The 15,767-nt window shown below is 39.7% G+C and overlaps 2 protein-coding genes across 2 annotated transcripts in view; both read left to right on the forward strand.

The window, feature by feature from the left end:
* The window catches only part of LOC115302242 (olfactory receptor 10G2-like), a 13,212-nt gene extending 816 nt beyond the window's left edge, over positions 1-12,396 (forward strand). Inside the window, exons 2-3 of the mRNA XM_029952200.1 lie at positions 11,469-11,556; positions 12,326-12,396. Of these exons, the coding sequence (XP_029808060.1) occupies positions 11,469-11,556; positions 12,326-12,396 (159 nt within the window). The remainder of the gene's footprint in view (positions 1-11,468; positions 11,557-12,325) is intronic.
* A 2,079-nt stretch (positions 12,397-14,475) lies between these two features.
* Positions 14,476-15,417, forward strand: LOC115302770 (olfactory receptor 10G3). Its single transcript, XM_029952725.1, has one exon. It carries the CDS (start codon positions 14,476-14,478, stop codon positions 15,415-15,417), a length of 942 nt encoding a protein of 313 aa, XP_029808585.1.
* Positions 15,418-15,767: the final 350 nt, after the last annotated feature.

Consider the following 15,767-nt stretch of genomic DNA (forward strand, 5'->3'; position numbering starts at 1 on the left):
GGAAGAAGCTTCTAGTGCTGTTTAACCTCAATAAATTGGCCAGAGCTGTTTTATACTTTTCTGATCCACCTCTCAGGAGAAAGCACATTCTGCACAAATGTTGAATATGAGGAATAATGGTCTATCTAGGAAGATGGGGATTATGCCAGGAATTTGGGGGAAAAACCAGTAAAATGCCACCCTACCACCTTCCATCCATTGCTTCACTCACAATTTCCCAAGCCTCTAGGCATTTGGATCGCTTTGCCCACATCAAGGGGACGAATAACCTATCAACCTGGAACATTCACTTCAGAATTTTAAGTGAGAGGAAAATAAACCTCGAATCCTTTAAATCATGGATCTGTTAATGGATTACTTTATTACAACAGCTTTACCTCATCCTTATTAATACTTCACTCAGTCAGCAATTTTTTTTAAATTAAAACAGCACCAGGAAAGACTTTCAAACTACATCTAAACTGTCCAAAGTACCCAGGAAAACTCTTGGCCTATTCTAATAATGCCAAATAGCCAAAGATCTGGATGCCACCTGGCTAGTGATTCTGTGGGCCAATCAGTTAAACACACAATATCCCTCAGACTAGGCCAGGGTGATAAAAATGACGTTGACTTACCCACTATGATCTGTCCTGGTCTTACCTAGAAGAACAAGAAAATATAGAGGACTCAATTGCAATATAAGATCAAGTGTCAACAGCTCTTTTAGGAAATGAAGGACTGGATAAATGTGTTCTTTCATTTACTGACAGTTTTTCACTCATTTAGATGTGTGAGGTCATGCTAGTTCAATTTTTTTTGCAGATTTTTTTTATTGTGGTAGAATACACATAACAATTACCATATTAATCATTTTAAGCCTACAGTTGACTGGTATTAAATACATTCATATTGTTGGGCAACCATCACCACGATCCCTTTCCAGAAGTCCTTTCATCTAGTAAAACTTAAAATATATGCCCATTAAACAATAACCATCCAGTGTCCCCTTCCCCCAGCCCTGGCAACAACCATTCTACTTTCTGTCTCTATGATTTTGACTCCTCTAAATACTTTATGTAAGTGGAATCACACAATAGTCGTCTTATGTTATTGTCTTGTTTCATCCATGTCATAGCACATTGCAGAATTTCCTTCCCTTTAAGGCTGACTAATATTCCACTGTATATATATACCCCATTTTGTTTATCCATTCATCCATCAATGGACTCTGGGATTGCTTCCATGTTTAGCTCTTGTGAATAATGCTACCGTGAGTATGGGTGTTTAAATATCTCTTTGGCATCCCACTTTCTGTTCTTTGGGGTATATACCCAAAGGGGGAATTACTGGGCCATGTGGTAATTCCATATTTAATGTTTTGAGGAACTGCCATATTGTTTTCCACAGTGGCTGTACCATTTTACATTCCCACCAAGAGTGGATGAGGGTTCCCTTTTTTCCACGGCATCAACACTAGTTGTTTTCTGGTTTTTTGGCAACCGCCATCCTAATGGGTGCAAAGTGGTACCATATTGTAGTTCAGGTTTGCAGTTCCTGAAAAATGGTGATATTGAGCATCCTTTCATGTGCTTGTTAGCAATTTGTGTGTGTCCTCTTTAAAAGTTTTTTTTTTTTTGAGAGAGACAGTGGGAGCAGTGGAGGGTCATAGAAAGAGGGAGACACAGAATCTGAAGCAGGCTCCAGGCTCTGAACTAGCTGTCAGCACAGAGCCCGATGGTGTGTCCTCTTTAGAGAAATATCCATTCAAGGCCTCTGCCCATTTTTTAGTAAAGTTGTCCATTTTCATTATTGCTGAGATTTAGGAGCTCTGGATATTAACTGTTTATCAGATATATAACTTGCAAATATATTCGCTCATTCTATGGATTGCTGTTTTATTCTATTAATAGTGTTTTTTAATGCAAAATGATGTTTAATTTTCATTAAGTCAAACTTGTCTATTTTTTGTTGTTGTTACCTTTTCTTGTTGTTGCCTTTGGTGTCATATCTAAGAAATTGTTGCCAAATCCAATGTTGTGAGGATTTTGTCCTAAGTTTCCTCCCAAGAGCTTTATTGGCTTAGCTCTTATGTTTAAGGTCTTTGCTCAGGTCTTATGTTTAGGTCTTTGATCCATCTTGAGTTAATTTATGTATATGGTGTTTGATAAGGGTCCAACTTCATTTTTTTATATGTGAGTATCAATTATCCCAGCACCACTTGTTGAAAAGACAGTCCTTTCCCCCAGTGAATAGTCTTACCCTTGTCAAAAATCATGTGACTATATCTGCAAGAATTTATTTCCGGAATTTACAAACGTTTTTTAGTGTTTTGTTTATTTTTGAGAGAGACAGAGAAAGAGGAAGACACAGAATCCGGAGTAGGCTCCAGGCTCTGAGCTGTAAGCACAGAGCCCACCACGGGGCTTGAACTGCGAGATCATGACCTGAGCCAAAGTCAGACACTTAACTGACTGAGCCACCCAGGTGCCCCCTAGAATATTTATTCTATTTCACTGGTGCATGTGTCTGTCTTTATGCCAGTACCACACTTTTGAATACTGTAGCTTTGTGGTAAGTTTTTAAATCAGAAAAGATGAGTCTTCCAGTTTTATTCTTCCTTTCTGCAGGAGTGCTGATAACAGTGATTCCATCTTTTTCATGCCTGCTCAGTCACCTCTTGGGGCTACACGTTCCAGGCCCCATTGAAGTTAATGCAGGAATGCAGGAAGGCGGGTTCTGAATGTGCCTACACTGGCACACAGGAGGCTCCACTTTAGGTAATTAGCAGTGATAATTGATACACAGAAACCCCGCTTTAGGTAACTAGTAGAGATCCTCTGGCACACAGTTGGAGCCACTTTAGAGAACTATGCTGTGATCTCACCACCATGCCCCTCTCCAGAAAAGCTGGGAATTAAACTCAGACTGGGCAGAGGATAGCAGCTGAAGGTGGGGACTGAGAACGGCCACATACCACCTGGACCGTCTAACCTACAGATCCCCTCCCTGTCGGCAAGTTACCCTGAATAAAAGTGCGCAAGGTATGGAGCGGCTTACTTCATTTTTCAGGCTTTTTTTTTAATGTTTATTTATTTTTGAGAGTGAGAGAAAGAGAGCACAGGGGAGAGGCAAAATGAGGAGACAGAGACTCTGAAGCAGGCTGGGTGGTGTCAGCACCGAGCTGACTGTGGGGCCTTAACTCACGAACCGTGAGATCATGACCTGAGCCAAAATCAAGAGTCAGACACTTAACTGACTGAGCCCCAGTTTTTCTATTTCTGAAAAAAAAAAAAGTCATTGGGATTTTGATAGGGATTGCACTGTTTGTAGATCAGTTTGAATAGCATTGACTTTTTTAAGTATTGACATTTGAACAATATTATATCTTCCAATCCACAAACATCAGATGTGTTTCCATTTATTTGTGAAATTAAATTGGTTAAAAAAATGTCTGTAAAATTATTCAATTTCTTTTGACAATGTTTTGTAGTTTTCATTGTAAAAACCTCTCACCTCCTTGGTTAAGTTCTAATTCCTAAACATTTCTTCTTTTTGACGCTCTTATAAATGAAATTGTTTTTGGCATTTCCTTTGCAGATTGTTCATTGTTCATGTGTAGAAATGCAACTGACTTTATGTGCTTACTGTATTTTGCTAATTTGCTGAACTCATTTTTACTATTTCTAACCTTCTGTGTATGTGGAATCTTCAGGGCTTTCTGTTTAAAATCATATTTGCAAACAGGTAATTTTACTTCTTCCTTTCCATTTTGATGCCATTTATTTCTTTTTCTAAACTAATTGTCCTGGCTAGAATTTCCAATACTTTGATGAATAAAAGTAGTGAAAACAGCGGCACCTGGGTGACTCAGTCAGTTAAATGACTCTAACTCAGGTCAGGTTAAGCACCTGGCTTCAGTCTCAAAATTTGTGAGTTCAAGCTCCATGTCGGGCTCTGTGCTGACAGCTCAGACCTGGAACCTGCTTTGGATTCTATCTCTCTCTCTCTCAAAAGTAAATAAGCATTAAAAACAATTTTTTTAAAGTAGTGAAAACAGGAACCCTTGCCTTTTTCCTGATCTTAGAGGAAATGTTTTCAGCTTTTCACCATTGACTATGTTTGTTGTGGGTTTTCCACATATGGCTTTTCTCATTTTTCTATTCCTAGTTTGCTAAGTGTTTTTCATCAAGAAAACGTGTTGAATTTTGTCAGATGCTTTTTCTGCATCAATTGAGATGATAATGTGTTTTTTTCCTTTCATTTTCTTGATGTGGCATAATACATTGATCAATTTTCATATGTTGAATCATTCTTGCATTCCAGGAATAAATTCTATTTGGTCATAGTGCATAATATTTTTATTTTTTTAATGTTTTATTTATTTTTGATACAGAGAGAGACAGAGCATGAGAGTGGGAGGCGCAGAGAGAGAAGGAGACACAGAACCAGAAACAGGCTCCAGGCTCTGAGCCAGCGGTTAGCACAGAGCCTGATGCGGGGCTCGAACCCACAAAAGTGAGATCTGACCTGAGCCAAAGTCGGAGGCTTAACCGACTGAGCCACCCAGGCGCCCCGTGTATAATCTTTTTAATATGCTGCTGAATTCTGCTAATATTTATTGAGGATTTTTGCATCAATGTACATAAAAGACATTGGCTTATAATTATCTTTTTCTGACTTTGGTATTAGGGTAGTGGTGGCCTCATATAATGAGTCAGTAAGTGTTCCCTCCTCTTCAATTTTTTGAGAAGGATTGGTATTGGTTCTTCTTTAAGTGTTTGGTGAATTTACCAGTGAAGCCATCAGGTCCAAGGCTTTTCTTTGTTGGGAGATTTTTTTCATTACCTTTTTTTCTTACAATTTATAGGTCTTTTCAGAGTCTCTATTTATTCACAAGTTAGTCTTGGCAAGTTTTGTATTTCTAAGAATTTGTTCATTTCATCTAGGTTATCCAATTTTTTGGTAAACAAGTATTCATAGTACTACCTTATAATTTTTATTTCTATAGAAGTGACAATAATGACCCCACTTCCTTCACTGATTTTATAATTTGAGTCTTCTTTGTTTTTTAGTCCATCTAGGTAAAGCTTTGTCAATTCCTTTTCTTTGGTTTCCTTGACATTCTCTGTTGTTTCTCTATTCCCTATTTCATTTATCTGTGTTCTAATCTTTTATTATTCCTTTCCTTCTGCTAGCTCTGGGTTTAGTATGTTCTTCTTTGTCTAGATCCTTTAGTTTTAAAAGTAATTTGTTTCTTTATTTTTGTTTAATTTTTTTACATTTATTTATTTTTGAGAGACAGAGAGACTGAGCACAAGTGGGGGAGGGCCAGAGAGAGAGGGAGACACAGAATCTGAAGCAGGCTCCAGGCTCTGAGCTGTCAGCACAGAGCACGACATGGGGCTCGAACTCACAAACTGTGAGATCATGACCTGAGCCGAAGTTGGATGCTTAACCAACTGAGCCACCCAGGTGCCCCTAGATCCTTTAGTTTTAAAGGTAACTTGTTGACGGAGATCTTTCTTGTTTTGTTTTGGTTCTGCTTGTTTGTTTCCGTACTCTCTGTACCCAGCATGGGGCTCCAGCTTGCAACCCTGAGATCAGTTGCATGCTTGTGGTGCCTGGGTGGCTCAGTCATTTAAGCCCCCAACTCTTGATTTCTGCTCAGGTCATGATCTCCTAGTTTATAAGATTGAGCCCTGCCTCAGGCTCTGTACTAACCTGGGATATTTTCTCTCCCTCTCTCCCCGTCTCCCTCCCTACTCCCCCCCCCCCTCTCTTTCTCAAAATAAATAAATAAACATAAAAAAAAAAAAAGGAGTTCCATGCTCTACCAACTGAGCTAGCTAGGTGTCAGGAGATCTTTCTTGTTTTTTTAATGTAAGAACTTACTGCTCTAAGTTGCCCCCTTAACACTGCTTTCACTGTGTCCAAAAAGTTTTCATATGTCATGTTGTTTTCATTCATCTTCAAATATTTTCTAATTTCCATTGTGATTTCTTCTTTTGCCCATCAGTTGTTTAAAAGTATATTGTTTGGGGATGCCTGGCTGGCTCAGTTGGTAGAGCATCTGACTCCTGATCTCAGGACCATGAATTCAAGCCACACATTGAATGAAGAGCTTAATTTTTTTTAAAAAGGTGTTTTGGGGCTCAGCCAGTCAAGCATCTGACTTTGGTTCAGGTCATGATCTCACAGTTTGTAAGTCTGAGCCCTGCATTGGGCTGTCTGCTGCCGGTGCAGATCCCACTTCAGATCCTCTGTCCTCCTCTCCCTCTATCCCTCTCCTGTTCGTGTTCTCTCTCTCTCTCTCTCTCTCTCGCTTCTCTCTCTCTCTCTCAGAAATACACATTGTTTAAAATGTGGTTTAGTTTCGACAATATTGTGGGTTTTCCAGTTTTCCTTTTATTAACTTCTAACAATCTCATGGTCAGAGAACATATTCTGTAGAGTGTCTATCTTTTTTTTTTTAATAGTTTATTGTCAAGTTGGTTTCCATGTAACACCCAGTGCTCATCCCAACAAGTGCCCATGCCCATCACTCATTTTCCCCTTTCCCCCACCCCCATCAACCCTCAGTTTGTTCTCAGTATTTAAGAGTCTCTTATGGTTTGCCTTCCTCCCTCTCCTTAACCATCCCTTTCCCCTTCCCCCTCCTCCATGGTCCTCTGAGTGTCTATTTTTTTAAATACATTAAGATTTAATCTATGGCCCTTATATGTGGTCTTTCCTGAAAAATGTTCCATGTGCACTTAAGAAGAATGTGTATTCAGGGCACCCGGGTGGCTCAGTTGGTTAAGCGTCTGACTTGGCTCAGGTCATGATCTCACAGTCCGTGGGTTCAAGCCCCGCATCAGACTCTGTGCTGACAGCTAAGAGCCTGGAGCTTGCTTTGGATTCTGTGTCTGACTCTCTCTGCCCCTCCCCCCCTCATGTTCTGTTTCTCTCTGTCTCAATCATAAATAAACATTTAAAAAAATTAAAAAAGAATGTGTACTCTGTTTTTGGGTAGAATATTCTGTAAATGTCTATTAGGGTTAGTTGGCTTATTGTTGTTTAAATCCTTTATTTCCTTATCTTTTGTTGTTCTATCCATTGTGAGTGGTGTAGTGAGTCTCCAACTGTTATTGTAGAACTATCTATCGCTCCTTGCAACTCCATCAGGTTTTGCTTTCTATATTTTGATCTGTCATTAGGTGTGTAAATCCTAATCATTGTTATATCGTCTTGTTGTATTGAATCTTCTACCATGTATTGTCCTTCTTTGTCTCTTGTAACTTTTTGTATTTAGTGTATTTTGTCTGATGTTAGTATAGTTACTCCTGCTCTCTTTTGGGTACAATTTTCATGGAAATATCTTCTTCTATCCTTTCACTTTCAGCCTGTTTGTGTCTTTGGATCTCAAGTGAGAGTCTTTTACAGGCATGTATAATTGGATCATGTGTTTTTATCTGTTATGCCAATCTGTCTTTTGATTGGAAACTTTAACCATTTACATTTAAAGTAATTACTGATAAGGGAGAACTTCTGTCATTGAAATTTATGTAAAATTCAAATTTTATATAATACAGCCATGCCAGGGCACCTGGGTGGCTCAGTCGGTTAAGCGTCCGGCTTCGGCTCAGGTCATGATCTTACAGTTCGTGGGTTCGAGCCCCACGTTGGGCTCTGTGCTGACAGCTAGCTCAGAGTCTGGAGCCTATCTTCAGATTCTGTGTCTCCCTCTCTCTCTGACCCTCCCCTGTTCATGCTGTCTCTCTCTCTCTCTCTCTCTCTCTCTCTCTCTCTCAAGTAAATTTTAAAAAACAGTAAAAAAAAAATACCGTCATGCCCATTTTATGTGTATCATTTATGGCCACTTCCATCTATAATGGCAGACTTGAATAGTTGTGACAAAGACTGTATGGTCCTCATGGCCAAAAATATGATCTGACCCTTCCAGAAAAAGTTCACCAAACTCTACTCTAGACACTTCAATTCCAAGGTGTCTTGGGAGCTATGGAGATCACCATAACAGTCCATATGCAGGTGAAACAGTTCACATTTAAGGTATTCTCTGAAGACATAGACCATCTCTAGACATTTGAGGGGGGGGGATTTGAAAAGGGGTTCAGAGAATTCCAAAGATCAAACTACCAAAAAGAAGTAAGACCAATCTCAAGGTATTCAAAAACACAGGCCCAATAAATATTAGTAAAAATCATTGCTCAGTGAACATCACTTCTGGTATTGTAGATGACAGCTAGATGCTAGATTGGATGACTTTCCGTGTTCTTCTAACCCTGGGATTCTATGTTTCTCCTACACTATCAGATCTATGTTAGCACTTTAGTAATTCTACAAATGACTTTCATAAAATGTGAATGTGCCAATAAGAAGATGTCTTTGACCAGTAACAACCATACTAGCTTTTTTTCCCCCAAATTTCTTTTTTGGAAGAGTAAAGAAATCCTAGACATAAAATTGACAACAAGCCTTAGTAAGCCCCACAGATTTTGTCCCAGATGATGTTACAAAATTGGAAAAAGCTAGAAACTAAGGGAGTATCCCAGGGATCAAGATATTGGTCTTGTCTTATCACAGGGGTCCCATTACAGTATTCCCCAAGCTGCAAATCTCACACACTGTAATTGACTCTAGAGAAATTTTAAAAAGTAGCAGAACACAAGAGAGACCAATCTTAGCAATTACTTTCAGTGGGGGCCAAAACTCTTCCCCTAATTCATAAGGCAACTGGAAGAGGACATCTACATATAAACAAGCAAATAAATCAAGTTTCAGTAATTTGGTCCTTCATTTCATTCCAACCAGAACTGAATAATCAGGTCTTCTGCCATGAGCTCTTCACAACAAAATCTGCTGACCTCGTGGGATCCAATGCCATTGAAATCTCTCTAGGAACAGATTTATATACCTTATCTCAGATTGAAAAAGGAGTTTCTTTGGATACTGATACCACCAGGTAAAGGTGATTCTCTCCCACCAAATAGCACGTGCCATTGTTCTATCCCATTTTCCAGAATTAAACATCACCTACAAGATTTGATCACAGGTGCAAAGAAGTGCTTAAAAGAGAGGAAGACATTTCCAAATATAGATGAACACACAGTAAGTTTCAGATATATATATAAATGTTCAGTTCAAACACGGTGTAAAGGATTTCTTCACACTCACTCACTTCATCTCCAATGTCTAATTGTCTAATTATCAATATCTTTTTCTTTCTGCTCTCACAGAAAGACTATGCAGCTACCATTTTAGCTACTTTATATCAAGATAACCCTATTTCCACAAGACTTTTATTTGGCTACATATTTATCCAAAGCTACCTTTGTGCAGAGGTTCATTCACTGACTAGACTGCATACCAACCAGAGAAGGTAAGAGTGTCATAGAGTTCTGTGGTGGTTGCACCTCGGCACCCTGCTGTTTGTTCCTTATCAGATCCCTTTCCCCACCAATAAGGTGGTTTCTTTGTCCAAAATGTGAAGAGTGGATATGAATAAAATTCTAATCTGATTTTTATTTTAGTGAATATGTTAGATGCTTCAAACTCATTGCTCTAATAAGGGTCGTAGGTTAATGGAAATGTTTTTCAGTTTTGGGTTTTTTAATATTTATTTTGAGAGAGGGGGTAGAGAGAGTGAGAGTGAGAGAGAGAGATGAGTAGGGGAGGGGCAGAGAGAAGAAAAGAGAGAATCCCAGACAGGCTCCAAATGCAGAGCCAGACTTGGGGCTCAATCTCATGAACCATGAGATCGTGACCTGAGCCAAAATCAAGGATGCTTAATTGACTGAGCCAAGTGACCCTATTAATAGAAATGTTTTATTTCTCAGACTTGGTAATTCAAAATTTTCTCATGTCATTATACATGTATATATTCATTCCAATGTTATTCCTCTAGATCATTTTACAATTTACATGTCTTAATATAAAATTCAGAAAATTGCAACCGATTTTAATTTTCTAAATATTTGAGATGCTTTTTTACAAATCAAAAGAAAGTCTAACTTGAGTTGATTGTATTAAAAAAACTTTTTTAGATGGTGATTTTTGAGAGAGGCAGACAGACAGAGTGTCAGAGCCTGAGCAAGGGAGGGGGAGAGAGAGAGGGAGACACAGTATCCAGAGCAGGCTCCAGGCTCTGAGCTGTCAGCACAGAGCCCAATGCGGGGCTCGAACTCACAAACCATGACATCATGACCTTACCTGAAGTCGGAAACTCAACTGACTGAGCCACCCAGGTGCCCCAAAACTTTTTTTTAAATATATATTTATTTCATGGCCATTGGAAAGATAGGTGACTAGAGTTAGGTATGTATTGGGGACCAGAATTAAGCAAAAGTTATCTGCCAAAATGCGGTCAAGCCTGTGCCCTTTGCCTCATTAGAAAAGTTACCAATCCCCTGGGCAATATCAGTCACTAACAAATGCTTCATGAACAACTTTATAGACATATGATAATTTTGTGATCCCTTAATGATTCCCATATCTTTCTTGTAACATGCTTGTACTAGTTAACTTGTTATATTTAATATCATATCACAATTCAAAAACCTACTGCATCGGGGCTCCTGCTCTCACTCGCCCTCTCACTCTCTGTCTCTCTCAACCTCTCTCTCTCAAAAATAAACATTTTTAAAAAACATACTACATCAATCCCTTCACAGTAGAAATCTCTGTAAAATGAAAATCCTGCTAAGCCCCCAGGCAATGGTCTACTTTCCAAAGACATGCTCAGTGCACTTGAATCCCAGATAAGGAAAGGAGATGGTCCACTTCAGATTCATAGTAACAAATAGTGACTCTTGTTTGACGTCAAACCTTGCACTTAATTCTACATCTAAGTTTAGAAATGGAGCGGCAACTCCAGTTTAAAGTCCTCGACAGAATTAACCAACAAACTCTTAAAACGGTTATTCAGGTCAGACAAACTGTGGCCTCAGGACCCTGGGGATCAATGTTGCCAATGAATTTTGAAAACTACTGATTTAGCACCCTGAAATAATATGATTTACTAAACTATTCTGGCTTATTTGTGGGAAAGGATGTTAAGTAAAATGTAGAAAGAACACTGAACTGGAAACTGTAAAGCCTAGTTGAGGTCCTTACTCTAGTACCAGTCAGCTATAGGACTCCTCTGTCATGTATCCCCTTGTAGGATTATGAGGACACTTACACAGATGTAAAATACCATCATTCTGTGAGCCCATATCACCCTAGTCCATGGAGGTTTCATCGTGTCATGTTGCTTTCTCTTTGTGCCATGTCCTTCTCTCCTTCCCTGCTGTTTTATTATTGAAAGGATTTAATACATCTCAGAGCCACATCTGGGATATTAATGAATCAGAGTAAGTAGAAGAGTGTTCATCCAGTGAACACCAAGCTTCATTCTTGGAGACCTATGATAATGGCAGTACCACAAGGAAGATGGTCAGAATAGATCAGAGGCAAAAGGGAAGTTGTCCTATTTGTTATCTTTATAGCTAAATGAGGAAAAACCTGTTAAAGAAATGGAGGAAAATTTCATTGCAACTGGAATGCGATCACACCTAATTAAGGACAGTATCACAAGTAAGACTTCATCCCATCCCCTCATCATTCCCAATAAGATGGATCTAGGCATCTGGCAGGCTCAGTTGGTAGAGCATGCAACTCTCCATCTTGGCATCATGAGTTCAAGCCCCACATTGGGCATAGAGCTTGCTTTAAAAAAAAAAATGAGGGGAAAAAAAAGATGGGCCTAAAATATAAGGGCAAGATAAGTAAATACTATTCTGATTGAAAACAAGAATCACTGCACTCTGAGTGGACTATAGTTCCCTATTTACAGAAAATTTCCCCCAAAGAAATAACAGTTCCTAGAGAGTTATTCAGAAAACAGAGAATAACTCCTAATGCAAACAGGAAAACAGGATGGAAAACAAATGAGGAAAAATGATTAGGGAAATTAAATTTAGGAAGAAAATTAATAAGGTAAAATTTTATCAATGTAACTCCACTACTTCCCTGAAGAAAAAATATTGTATCTGAAGGCAAGATTAAATAATCCGTCTAGATAAAGTTACTGTGTAATTCACCAGGTATAACTCGTTGAGACCTATCACAGCCTCAATTAGGTGTGCCCCATCATATTCTCTTTGCTGTGATTCAAAATTTAGAAATATGCATCTGGTTCCTAATTTGATTTCCAGAGACCTTAAAATTAGTAAGTTGTTGCCTTGGGTAGAAAAACATACTATTTCAATTAGGGGAATGAGATTTCCCACGTAAATTAACAAATTGGCTGTTTGGTTTACAAGTCATTCTCTCAGGTATTGAATAACGTGAATTGGTTTCCCAGTATTGATTCCTCTAGAGAGTCCTGACCAGATCAGGCTTCTCAATCTGCAGACTTTACCGTCAGATTTCTGAGACGCTGGAGAACTGTAGCATCCCGTAACAAGCACCAGAGAAACTACCTGAACTCATTCAGACCAGGGCTGCCAGTGAACAGTTATGAATTTCTCAAGGAAACCTATATGTGAGCTTAAACCCTCTGCAGTTTCTGGAGCTGGGAAGTGAAAGGAACAGGCTTGTTTTTGTAGCCCTTGCTTCCAGAAGGGCTCTGTAGTCAACTTTTGGGACTCAGCCATCACTGATTTTAAATATTTTCTAAGAAAATTATAACTACTATTCCATTCACTAGAAAAGAAAAAAAAAACAATAACAACATGACTTGGGTGGAAGGACTTATTGCTGCCTCTTAAAACTTTTATAGGGGCGCCTGGGTGGCTCAGTCGGTTAAGCCTCCAACTTTGGCTCAGGTCAGATCTCACGTTCGTGGGATCGAGCCCTGCATCAGGCTCTGTGCTGACAGCTAGCTCAGAGCCTGGAGCCTGCTTCAGATTCTGTGTCTCCTTCTCTCTCTGCCCCTCCCCCTCTCATGCTCTGTCTCTCTCTGTATCAAAAATAAATAAAACAAAAAATTTTTAAATAAAAAAAATTTTATAAGAGATGGTACAATAATGAGGGCTAAGCTTTGACAGAGCATAGATACAGCAGTTTTAAAGTTAAGTGTTTATTTTTTTAAGTTAGGTATTTAATGTAAGAATTGAGTATAACTACCCACCCTTATTCACTATGTGTCAGAATTGGGTCCAGAGTTTAGTTCCCCATCCTCATAACCTCAATAAGGAAATATAAACCCAACAGGCCTGTGAAACTTTCTCAGAGCCAAGAAGCGAGCTGACGACCCAAATCCATTACAGTATTCACATTTAGGGTTTCCAGCCAGCAGTGGGACCATCTGTCCATAATGTCTTTCTCAAAGGTTGCCTCTTCCCTGCTCTTCACATTCATTTGAGTCAAAGCACAAGAGTGAAGCTAGAGGGAATTATTACCCAGAGAGCTCCTGACTTCTCTGTTAGTCTCACTCTCTTCCTTCTGAGTGGATGTGAATCCTTCCAGAGCAAAATCAGTCAATCCATTTCGATTTCTTTGACATCCCACCTCAACCCATGAGCTTAGATATTGGAGAATTGGACAACATTGAGTTTTAAAAGTTCATTAATCAATCTTTTTCTTCAGATGGGGAAATGCCAATCAAGAGGTTGGAGTAAAAACTTCAAATAACCCTTCCACACTGAGAACCATTTGCCCTCCTATCACGATTCTCTCATTTTCCTTGCTTTTTCTCTCCTCTCTGACATCTCACTACAGACATCACTCTTTGTTTCCTTTTCTTTTCTCTTTCTTTACTGTGTCCCAAGGCCACACTATTATATAAAAAGAAACCAAAATACATAGCACCAAGTACCAACCACAACTTTACTTATATACTTACGGCCTCATGGACATTCTCTTCCTTTCATTATAAAAAAGGTGGAGAGTAGACTTGGATAGCATCAATAAATGTCACATACAACTAACTAGCCATTTTATCATAATTTTATTCTATTCTCTCTACTACAAAGGGGTACAAGGAATTTTCTCATTTCCTTTCTGCATACTCCCCACTCTATGTATAAGTTTATGTACTGACAGAGATAAGAATGAGCCAGTGGATTCTTGAGGTTTCATAAGTGGCAGAGCATCTAACAAAACAAATGTCTTTTCCCACACATGCTGGGTTTCCAGTAAACCCTTAATCTTTGGCAAAAGTGTTCCAGGTACAAACTCCTAGGAGAAGCTTTTTCTGTAAAGGCCCAGAGAATAAATATTTTAGGCTTTGCAGGCCAAACACAACTACTTAACTCTGTCATCATAGCACCAAAGAGCTACAGACAACACATAAGTAAATGAGCATGGATGTGTTCTAATAAAACTTTATTTACTAAATAGGCCAGCTCCTGCCATAGAGCATACTTCTCCCTGTCATCTCCCCACATAAAGACACTTCTCCATCATTGTCCTTCATATTTACAAGCTCTTTTTCTAGTTCTTCCTCACTTCCTTCTCACTTCCATGCTAACTCTTGTCTTATCCATTCTCTAGGTAAGATCTCTCCAGAGGATGGAAAGAGTCAACAGCACATCGTTGACTGAGTTCATTCTCACAGGAATTCCTTACCCACTCAGACTGAGGACGTTTCTGTTTGTGTTCTTTTTGCTAATCTACATCCTGACTCAGCTGGGAAACCTGCTTATTCTGGTCACTGTCTGGGTAGACCCGCAGCTCCATGCCCGTCCCATGTACATCTTTCTTGGTGTTCTCTCCATCATTGACATGGGCATCTCTACGACCATTGTCCCTCGCCTCATGATGAATTTCACTCTAGGCATCAAACCCATCCCATTTGGTGGCTGTGTTGCTCAACTCTATTTCTATCACTTTTTGGGCAGCACCCAGTGCTTCCTCTACACCCTGATGGCCTACGATAGGTACCTGGCAATATGCCGACCCCTGCGCTACCATGTTCTCATGAATGCTAAGTTGAGTACCTTGCTTGTGGCTGGAGCTTGGGTGGCAGGATCCATCCATGGGGCTCTCCATGCTATCCTAACGTTCCGTCTGCCCTACTGTGAGCCAAACCAGGTAGATTACTTCTTCTGTGACATCCCTGCAGTTTTGAGGCTAGCCTGTACTGATACAACAGTCAATGAGCAAGTGACCTTTGTGGACATTGGGGTGGTGGTTGCCACTTGCTTCTCCCTGATCCTCCTCTCCTATGTACAGATCACTCAGGCCATCCTGAGAATCTGTACAACTGATGGGCGTCGCCGAGCCTTTTCAACCTGTGGAGCCCACGTAACCGTGGTAACCGTGTACTATGTGCCCTGTGCCTTCATCTACCTGAGGTCTGAAACCAACAGCCCCCTGGATGGGGCAGCCGCCTTATTTCCCACAGCCATCACTCCTTTCCTCAACCCCCTCATCTACACTCTGCGGAACCAAGAGGTAAAACTGGCCCTGAAGAGAATCATAGGAGGCCCTGAGACTAAGAGTGAGGTTTGAAAATGTCTGTCCTCCACTCGTGAAACATTCACAGTTTATTCTAATGCTTAGATTTCAGTGACTTTTTTATTATCTTTTTCTTTTATGTAGCCACATAATATTAATACAATAGGATCAAACATAGTTTTAAGTAAAATATCACTTTCTAACAGTCCTTAGTGTTCCCTTCAGATAAACAACCTCAGCTCGTTTAACAGTAGAAAGTGAGACTAAAGTTATTCAGAAGCTGGCACACTTCCCCATCCAGAGAATTGGTCGAACAAAAGCACCTAAAGGGCTTTTCAGCCTCTGGGCTTCCATTGGTCAAGCTTAAGAAGGACTATAGGGGCGCCTGGGTGGCTCAGTCAGCT

Source organism: Suricata suricatta, chromosome 9 (genome assembly GCF_006229205.1).
Source record: "Suricata suricatta isolate VVHF042 chromosome 9, meerkat_22Aug2017_6uvM2_HiC, whole genome shotgun sequence".
NCBI classification, from domain to species: domain Eukaryota; kingdom Metazoa; phylum Chordata; class Mammalia; order Carnivora; family Herpestidae; genus Suricata; species Suricata suricatta.

What these genes read in the sequence shown, in the direction of transcription:
- LOC115302770 (XM_029952725.1), top strand. Translation starts at nt 14,476, where the DNA reads ATGGAAAGAGTCAACAGCACATCGTTGACTGAGTTCATTCTCACAGGA.